The sequence below is a fragment of the Corylus avellana genome, chromosome ca6 (genome assembly GCF_901000735.1).
Source record: "Corylus avellana chromosome ca6, CavTom2PMs-1.0".
In the NCBI taxonomy this organism is placed as follows: Eukaryota; Viridiplantae; Streptophyta; class Magnoliopsida; order Fagales; family Betulaceae; genus Corylus; species Corylus avellana.
In genome coordinates, this window is record NC_081546.1 from 14,535,322 (window position 1) to 14,545,899 (window position 10,578).

Genomic DNA, 10,578 nt, shown 5'->3' on the forward strand with positions numbered 1-10,578 from the left:
AGTATGAAGGAGCTCATGAGCCAGAATCGTATTGTCTTGGATATTCCTCTTCTTAAATGACATAAAACAAGCAATTTTATTTTATGACCACTTAGCTATAATATTAGCTATAATTTGACCACTTCTTTTTCAGCAGATTAGCTAAAGACTAGGTTAAGTGTATAAAGTGCTACTGTAAATAGCAACTACTGTGACACACTAGATAAATATTTTATTGTTTCTCAATGTTACTTTTTAGTTTATTCTTTCTTTTTCATGAAGATAGAATATAACAACAAAAAATAAAAAATAAAAAATAAAAAAACAAAAAATAATATTTTAAAGCAAACAGATAAGAGAATAGAGAAAACGATAGCTAAAGTAGAGAGTTGCACTTTTTCACTAGGTATTTTACCTATTATTGCTGGAGATATTAAATAGAATAGGTCGAAACCGAAACAATATATTAAATAGTATATTAACCCTCTTAAGCCAAAACTCAAATGGGCTTCTATACTAATCCTTTTAACAAAATGCACATAATTTAAATATAATCAGTATGCAAACTCTGGTTCTACTCGGATTCTATAAACAAGTTCTTATTAGATAAGAGTGCATGCAATATTCCTAACACAATTTGGAATTGAAAAATGTTATGGGTACAAAATATTTAACCAAAAGAAGGGTACCAAAATAATGTGGAGCTTATTCATTAGTACCCATAATATTTTTCTTTATTATTTATTTTGATCCTCTCTAATAAATAATCTCCACACTTGATAACCATAAAGAAAACTACTACTACTACTACTTAGTGATACACACAATCTCTTTATTCTTTACTGCCATAATTCTAATGAAAATAGAAATCATCTCAGCCTTTGCTTGTTTCTCCCTTTGCACTCCATTAGACCCCTAACACATCCCAAGCAATTTCCTCAGCAGACCTAAAGCACTCAGTTCTGCACAGAAGGCCATATTGCAATCTCCGAATACCCATCTTCAGTGGCACAAGCTCGATACATCCCTGTTGTATTTAAAGCCATTGTGACTTCTCCTTTGGCAGAGACAGCAACCAAGCCAACATTGCCTCTTGGAACACTCTCCTCTACAACATAAGCTGCAGCCTCCTTGAGAGAAAGACCCTTGAATTCCATAAGAGCTGCTACATCTCTTGCGACAGTGCCACGTATTATTGCTTCACCTTTTCCCGTGGCAGAAACTGCGACGAGATTATTGGCATATGTCCCCGCCCCTATGATCGGCGTGTCCCCAATCCTGCCAACCATCTTGTTGACAAATCCACCAGTAGAAGTTGCGGCAGCTAAATTCCCATCATTATCAACAGCCACACATCCAACCGTCCCAATTTGGCTATCACTGTCAGTATTTGGTGTTTCTTTCTTCACATCCTTTTGAATGGGTTGAGTATAATCAAGCTGTAGAATTTATGGAAGAAGTTACCAGCTTAAAGTCAAAAAACCATTTCAAATCACACTGAAGGCTGAAAAACAGGTTTAAGACATGCAAAAATTAGACATCTGGGCAATCCCCCCACTTCAAATGATTTGTTAGATTGCTCAATGTACTTAAAAGTCCTAAAAAGTTTTTAGGCCCTTGCCAATACAAAGGAATAGCTAGCAGCTTGCAAACTGGAGTGGTAGTCATATGCACCATGCAAGTGATTGAGGAACAAAATTTCACAAAGTTAAGATTGACTCCAAGCATACATTCACCATACTTGACATCTACTCCACCAAAAAATAGAGAAGAAAATACCTGAACTGCATTGGCTTCTATTGCCTGTTGAAGCCTCTCAATGTTTTGTGGAGTTATAAAATGGCTCGAATCTACAGTTTCAACACCCTGGACAAATTGAGAAGTCATGGTCACAAAAAAATTGATGAAGATTAAAAAAAAAATGATTATATTACTTTTTATTTATAAAAAACAATAATACTACTATTATTATGATTATTGCTATTGTTGTGGTTGTTATATATATTATTATTACAACTAGAGAGAGCGAAAGGAAAAACATCAATGAAACAAACAGACCTCTACGTATCACTTGCTCAGTTTCAGTCAAGACAAAATACCCAAAGCAATACCAGTTTTCTTTTTCTGAATTTAAAACTGTAAATGGATAGAACCAGGTTCTAAATGAGACGTATAAGGCCACATTCTGGAAAGGGTCCCTACACATTGATCTATATGTTGATAACATGCAAGAAGCAGTGTTGATAAAGTGATTTCATGTGCCTCGCAGCTTGTCTTGCTTAAATAATAGTTACAGAAGAAGCATAGACTTTAAAAGTCTGAGTTAATTACAAAACATTTTGGGAACATGTAGCACCAGCAGGTAAAGGTATGGGTATTAAAAGCATACATTGTAAGAAGCTGCATTTCACAATCCAATTTTTTTTTAATTGTTCAAACAGAATTCTTTTGAACTATTTTTCTGTTTGTAAGATTAAATTATATTTGTTATTTGGAGTCAATAAATTAGGTAAAAAAAAAAAAAAAAGAAGAAAGAAGAAAGAAATGAACTAGCTAGTGGGTAAATCAATATATATATATATAGGCACAATTGGAGCCTTGAAAGAGGCTTGGAAGGGACTTTGAAGGGACTTTGAAGGCTGGCAAAGAAGGTTTTCCCAAGCTTAAGTCAGCAGGAACAAGATTATAACAAAAACCTCAGAAAGCTATGTTGACAACTTAGGATAGGCTAACTGTAGTCCATAATTTGGTATTGGTCATGGTTTAATTGAGGTTGATGGGCTGTTTGGGTTCTTGGAACCCTAGTAACAACCTGTAATCAGGGTTTTTCAAAACCTAAAGTCCAGGCCTTGAATCAGAATGCTAATTCTAGCCAGGCCATGCATAAGAATCAGTAATCAGGGTTTTTCTAACCCTAATGTCCAGGCCTTGAATTGCTAATTCTAGCCCAGTCATGGATAAGAACAATTTATGAACTTAGGGTTTGAGGCAAAAATCTAGTGATAATGGAAACCTGGTTATTTATCATTCTAAGAAGGTGTAATGCACATCCTAGGACACCTCTAGGTCTAGGCCGTGGAGGGCCAAGACATGTAATGATGAGGACTGAAGTATAATAATAACTGGTAGTGTTAGCTATCACTTTTGGCAACAAAATGTGGTAACGGGTTTTTGGTCAAAACCCAGACCTTGCATGACTTTTAAGGGCTGTTAAATTGATCTGGAAAACATAGAAACAAATGAGTTTAAGGGCTGGTATGACCAAATTTTAGATTTAAGGCTTACAAACCACGGTTAATTGGGCAATACGTTTTGATGCCATTCTAAAATTATTTGATATACTTCAATTCAGTATATTTGACCTAGGTTGTTTGCTAACTAACGTTTCAAAGAGAATTTTGATATAAATTACTGTTTGAAATCTACTCATTCTAATATGGTATCAGTCTATGCTTCAGGGGTCAAGCACTTGTCTATGCTTGATTTGCTTAGAAATCTCCTCCGTGATATAACTAAGGTTTTGGGACAGATTGATGATGTTGGAACTTGGAAATATTCCTACGACTTACATAATTGTTTCGATATTTTGAGTAGAATTTAAATGTTATATCTATAAATGAGTATATTGATTTTCAGCTATAATTGAGAAACCATTATTTGTATTTAACTTGGTTGCCTATGGAGTCTGCCACTCCCCATAAGGTGTAAATATATGGGTTTCTGTTTGTTAGCTGTATCATTCGGCCTGCCAACAGGGGTTTAAATATATTGGTGATTTCCTAGCCAAGAATAAGTGAGGGTAGTGTCCAATCACGGGGACTGTGCATGCAATCCAAGGGCCACATGCCTGGCCATGATATATTTGACTACCCACATATATCTACTTATGTTTGCTAAGTTTCATCTCTATTCTTCAGAGGAATCACTTTGTTGTCTATGCTTTGCGTTCGATTTTCTAACAATCATTTGATAGGTAATCAGAGAAATTTTATAAAAAGTATAGGCGCCCCTAAGCATACAGGAAGTATACAAAAAGGACACAAAAAAGTAGAAAAAACAAAGGAAACTAAGAAACCCCAAACACCCAACAGAAACCAGCTTGCAAACCCTAGGCAATTACATCACAGCAACAGCCTGCTTGCTTTTGCCGAGGCTAGAACCGCGATTCTTAGCATCAAAGTTAATAGAGCACTCTAAGTTCTTCAACTCCCTTCTTCCTTTAAGATTAGGAGTGGAAACTGGAACCTCCTAATGTTGTCCCTTATCCACTTGAGCCGTGAGGTTCAGAAAACCATTCGTGTTCCCCTCAAAAGAGATCCCTGCAGCACTGCCACAGGAGAACAACAGGCCCTTCGAAATGACCTCCCCTAGAAGTTTCTCCCACATCAAAGGAGGAAGACAAAGTCGCAAGGAAAATCCAGCAAAAGCCTAGGCGGGGTCAATCACACCCACAGCCTGGACCGAAGAGACCGGAGAAGGCACAAGCCCAAGTCAATCTTGATGTTTGATTGTAATTAAAAGCTCTTACCCTTAGCTTGGCCCTTCCTATTTGTGAACTATGTACATATTGCTTACTGAGCTGTCAAGCTCATGCTTTTCTATCACTTTGTAGTCAGAGATTCTGTTATTTTATGTACAAGTTGGGAACTTTTAGGAGTTGTATCTTTGAGATTTTGTTTAAATTCAAATTTATTATGGTTTAGCTCTGTTCTGTATACTTGCTTAGTGGGGAGAATTTTCTATATTTTGCTATAAGCTTAAACTTTTAACTTTTCAGGTTTTTTTTTTTTTTTTTAACCTTCTGATTTGTTTCTCCAACTCATTTTTGAAAAGTTTCAAGGAAATGACAGCATAGCAACAAAATTGGGATCTCAAAATGATTGGAAACAAGAAACTCGGTTAAAATGCATATCTCACTCAATTGTCCAAAAAAAGACCAGAAAAGAGATGCTGACCTCTAGGCAGCATACCTTGGCCTCATTCCACATGTTAGAACTATTGATTCTAAAATTTTGGAAGTACTATCCTTTAGCCATAAAAATTATTAGTTTTCTGGATAATAAAATAAAAAATAAAAATAACAAAGATGTATAGGCATGAATACAACGGAATAAGAAATATTATAGAGATTTGCCTTCAATTGGAAATGAAAAATGGAGAATATAATAGAAAAGCTCAAGGCTAGCATTTTTTCATAGTAAGATTCACTCACTTGTTCCCTTGCAAATTTTTCTGCTCCATCAAAAGCAAGATATATATGAGGAGTTTTCTCCATGACCAGTCGTGCTAAAGATATAGGATTAACGACAGTAGTGAGCCCAGAAACAGCTCCACATCTTTTGGTGTTACCATCCATGATAGAAGCTTCCATTTCGACCGTGCCTTCGCTGGTTAAGACGGATCCCCTACCCGCATTGAAGTGTGGATTGTTTTCTAGTTCACGAACCTATACAAGGCAAATCATCAAATGTACACCAAAAAGTGAAATAAAGCAGGAAGAAAGTTCAAAATCCTTCAACTGCAAAACAAATACCAAGACCCATATTTAGCCAGAGATTCAGCATTTTAATGAGCTTCCTTAAAGACATAGAAATCTTCCTTGGCGTGAATATAAATGACAGATGAGAAAGGTTTTTACCTTCTACTGAAGTGATCATAGAACATTTCATTCTTGTCATCGCAGTACTTGGCAATAGAATTATTATCTTATATATATATATAAAGCAAATTCAATAAAAGCACAAAGGGCACAACTCAAGTACATAGGATGTGTACAAGAGAAAATACCCATCAAAATCAAGAATGAGGAAAGTGCGCACAAAAATCTGCAAAACTAAAGACATTGAAAAGAGCGTTAACAAAGGTCTACTCAAAGCGTGATTTAATAAAACACATTTGTAATAACTCAGAGAAAGCGAGTTGGACACATATGCACTATCACTCCTAAAAATTAGTCAAGTTACAATTGGATCTCTCCAAAACCATTTATAAGTTCAATCTCACCTAGTAAGGAACTAATGTGAGAATTAACACTCATAAACATCTTTATAATCCACCACTCAATGTGGAGAATTTATTTCCCAATGTGGGAGTAACTTTTTGGAGTGTCACAATTTCCTCCACTTAAATCCTAACGTCTTCATCAAGACTCATGTCATATAGTCCTCCACTTACTACACTTCTCTAATAACATTGGTAATAACCAGAAAAAACACTAGCAACATATGTACTATCACTCCAAAATAACAAGTCAAGTTATAATTGGAATGCCCTAAAATTGCTTTAAAAAGTCCAGTTTGACTGAAATTTAACACTCATAGACATCTTTATAACCCATTCACTCAACTTAAAAAAATCATTTCTCAATGTTGAACTTTGTAGCCGCATCCTTCCTCAATTTCTCCTCCATATAAAGCGCTCTCTATTCTACAATCTCATACAACCCTTTTATGTCCTCAACAAGGGACCTTTTGTTCTTCTCCACATTACCAAAACTCTCTATCATTCCATGTTTTTAGGTCAGCATAGCTCTTAATTTTTGAACCAAAACAAAGCTAAGACAGCCATGAAAATAGTAGGAGTTCCACCATTTTTTTTATAAGTAATTTTTGACCCCAATGGGAGGGGAAAAGAGAAATGAATGACGTTAAAAATCGCCCCCAATACACCAAGGTACCTCCCACAACAACCGATAATCAACATCTAAATTAGGGACTCTCTTCTATCGCCAGATTTGGACATAGAACCTTTAGAGACATTATTAATGAAACAGTCTAGTATTTTCAATTAAACAGGGGGCCTAAATCAAAAGACGGCCTTCTCTGCCTCATCGCCGGCGAAAGTCTGGCTTGGAGCGTGTCCCTGGAAGACGCCGTAGACGGAGGACTGCCGGCGGGAGAGATCTCAGTTCCGTCTCCCTCCGACGAACGTCATCAACTTCAAGGCTATGCGGCGGAGCTATCGGAGGGCCAGCGAGATGACCCGAGCTCACACCCGCCATAACAGAGACCAAACCCGCGCCCGATTCCTTGTAAAACCTAAAGGAAGAAGACCCGGCCTGCTTTTTAAATACCCACTTAAGCGTGGGTTTAGATGGGTTAAGAACCCGTGGCCCTTTTTAGCTTTTAAGACCATCACCTGGGCGCCCCCACGAGGGCTGGGCCTTAAGCCAGTTATAACGGCCGTTATAGGGCTAACCTTTTCCTTCAATCTGACCCTCTCAAAGCGCACATCCCCTTTATCCAATAACCGACCTATTTCCTGTCTAAAAATCTCCAGTTGTTTCTTGAAAGAGCAAAGGATGGTTGATGATTCTAAGGGGTAATTCAATCGGCCGTAGATCATATCTAGTAAAGCGGAGGTTACTAGTTCGAATCCTTCCTTCCCTACCCTTATGTGGACATGTCAAAAAAATTTTTTTTTAAAAAAGGACGGTTGATGGAGTCCCAAGTGTTCTAAATCAAATTTTTTTTGTCTTTAGAGCATTTTCAATGAGCTCTTTATATTTTCACCTAAACGTCTATTTGGCTTTCGACTTCAAAATGTAGGAAAATGCGTGATTTTTAAAAAATTAGTTAAAAAATTTGGCAAATTATCATACCTTTTTTTAAAAATCTATGTTCAACTATTGTCAAGCAGGCTTCCAGCATTCCAAAAGACAAGAAAATTAAAGTTATATAATTTTTTTAACTTATTTTTTATTCTCTCTTCTATGATTAGTCTAAAACTTACAAAATAAAAATAATATTTAACTAAAGCAGATAAAGGTATAAGAGCATTCTCAAGGCAAAGTTAAATTTTTATGCAAAATGATTTCTCAAAACTCACTTTATCTAGTTTAGCTAATAAATTTTTAAATGCCTCCTATATTCGATTAGTTATATTTTTATCTATATCATTTAATATTATTATTATTATTATTATTATTATTTATAAGGATTGTATTTTTCTTAAATATTCTGTTTTTCAACTTTTGGGGAAAAAAAAAAAAGAGATGTGGAGAGAGAAATAGTAGGAGAAAATTTTGGAAAAAGAGAGATGTAGAAGAGAAATAGCATGAGAAAATTTTGGGATAAAAGAAAACAAGTGAGAAACAATAAAAAAATGAAATGGCTCCAGATAAAAGTGCGAAAAAGAGAGAATGTAGAAGAGAAATAGTATGAGAAAATTTTGGGATAAAAGAAAACATGTGAAAGAAACAGTAAAAAAAAAATGAAATGGCTTCTGATAAAAGTGCCGCTACATGTAACATTTTTTTTGGCTAATCTAATAAAATATCTATATTGCATTTTTTTTTTTGCTGATCCAATGTAGAAGTTTTTTACAAATCTGATTAGCCATTTTAGATAAAAGTACAATTTAACTCTCAATTTTAGATAAAAGTACAATTTAACTCCTTCATTGGAAATGCTCTAAAAAGTTTAATGTTTAATTTTTTTAAAAGTGTCTCTGTTGTTAATGCTCTTACATACCATTTCTTTATAAACTTTATAAGAGTGGTACACTTTTTAAATATTTTGTCAGCCACAATGATAGTCAGTGTGAAGAAGTCAAGAAGTGCTTTGCACATATAATAAAAGGTAGGTACCCAAAATAAAATAAAAATAAAAGAGGACCACCGGGATTCAAAAACAATTTTCTAATTTCTAGATAACTAATTGTAGGGATTGGGATCCCCAACAATGGCCGGGGAATTGCCCATAAAAAATAACTGAAATCTTAGCCATTGAATTTCATCAAATAGTCTATAATTTGCCACATGTCCTTTTAATTAAAAATACCAAAATATTATTTAAGTTTTAAAAAGAAAATAAAAAATAAAAAAATAAAAATTTTTTAAAAAAGTATGGGGTGGCCGGCCACCCCATTTGTGACATGGGGGTGGCTTTGGCCACCCCCAATGGCCGGTTGGGAGCCACCCCCTAAGGCCCTAGGGGGTGGCCGAACCACCCCCTATGGCCATGGGGTGGCCGGAGTCACCCCCTAGGGCCTTAAGGGGTGGCCGAAGCCACCCAGGACAGTTGAGGCTGACTAGAGCCACTCCCATGTAACCCCCCTGAAGAGTGGTTAGGCCACCCCAAGGTTAAACCCAAATTTATTCTTTTTTTGGTTTGGCCCTAAGGGGTGGCCGAACCACCCCCTAGGGCCCTAGGGGGTGGCCTAAAGCCACCCCCAAGGATCTGTTGGGGGTGGCCGAACCACCCCCTAGGGCCATGGGGTGGCTCTGACCACCCCCAACCGGCACTTGGGAGTGGCTTCGGCCACCCCATACTTTTTTTTATAATTTTTTTATTTTTTTGTTTTATATTTTCTTTTTAAAACTTCAATATTATTTTAATATTTTTTAATTAAATGGACATGTGACCGTGTATAAATTATTGGATGAAATTCTATGGCTAGGATTTTAACTATTTTTTATAGGCAATTTAGTTATTGGTTGAGAGCTCAATCCCTAATTGTAGTGCTAGAAAACTTCCAAAGATAAGTTAAAAAAAAAAATGCAATATTTTAATTGTTAATCAAAAACAACTTTCTTATGAACACCAAACATCTCCCTGATCAAAAGATGAAAGCGACAAATCAATGCCAGACACAGGTAGACATAAAACACATACAAGTTGTATTTATTGGCTTACGTACCACAAGCTCGACGACATCGAGGGGACTCTTTTTGGCTTTCAGAGCATCGACGCCGATTGCTAGGAAGTGGCGCAGGGCGGCTTCACGAGTCTCGCGGCGTTCTGCCGGAAGTGTGCGCGGGATATCGCCGGCGCCGCCTTGTAGAGCTATGGCCCAACCCATTTCCCGACCTCTCTCTGATTGGGATTAGCCGATTAGGTAGGTGTCTCAGGCCGTGCGCTCCTCTCCTAATATTGAAAAGAGTAAATGTCTAATTAGAAAAAAAAAAGAAAAGAAAGGAGTCGATGTCTGAGGATGTAAAAAGACAAGAATGCTTAGATCACTACAAATAGAAATAGACGTCTCTCTCAACTATTACACTTCGCACTTTGGATAAAATTGTACTATCACTATATACTACTATTAATTACTGCATAAATCCCCTATAATACTTCTTCCCCACTTAATTAGAAAAAAAAAAAAAAAAATTACTGCATAAAGATATATTATAAATTTGAGTACTACTTAATTAAAAAAAAAAAAAAAAAAGGGCCTATACTTTCAACACTAGTAATTTACTATAGCATATAAAATAACGTCTGTTTCTTCATTATACTAATTTTTACTAGATTTCAAATGCTAATTATTGAGAGAACAATTCTTGGAGGTTTTGCGTTAAAAATAAATAAACAAATGATGACAAAGGAAGATATTTTTAACATGTGAAGTTGGCTAATTAATCAAATGTCTAATCACACCTCCACTACAAACTGTGGATTCCGACGCCTAACTACTTGTCCAGATTGGCTAATCAAATTCTATAGAGTCTATCTCTCATGTTTACTGTTTATATTGTTAACAACTCAAACAATAAAATACTTAAATAAATAAATTAATTAATGCAAATCTCTATCTACAAAGCGTCAATAGCACTTCCCATCAATGCAGCTGGCCTCCAAGTAAGAATTTGGTTCTGATGCA

At 36.0% G+C, this 10,578-nt stretch overlaps 1 protein-coding gene across 1 annotated transcript; it reads right to left on the bottom strand.

Moving 5' to 3' along the window:
• Positions 1-562: 562 nt before the first annotated feature.
• LOC132184776 (isoaspartyl peptidase/L-asparaginase 1-like) lies at positions 563-9,932 on the bottom strand. Its single transcript, XM_059598523.1, has 4 exons — positions 9,619-9,932; positions 5,192-5,425; positions 1,759-1,845; positions 563-1,418 (listed from the first exon to the last, which is right to left on the bottom strand). The coding sequence occupies exons 1-4, from the start codon at positions 9,778-9,780 to the stop codon at positions 936-938; spliced, it is 966 nt and encodes a 321-aa protein (XP_059454506.1). The 5' UTR covers positions 9,781-9,932; the 3' UTR covers positions 563-935.
• Positions 9,933-10,578: the final 646 nt, after the last annotated feature.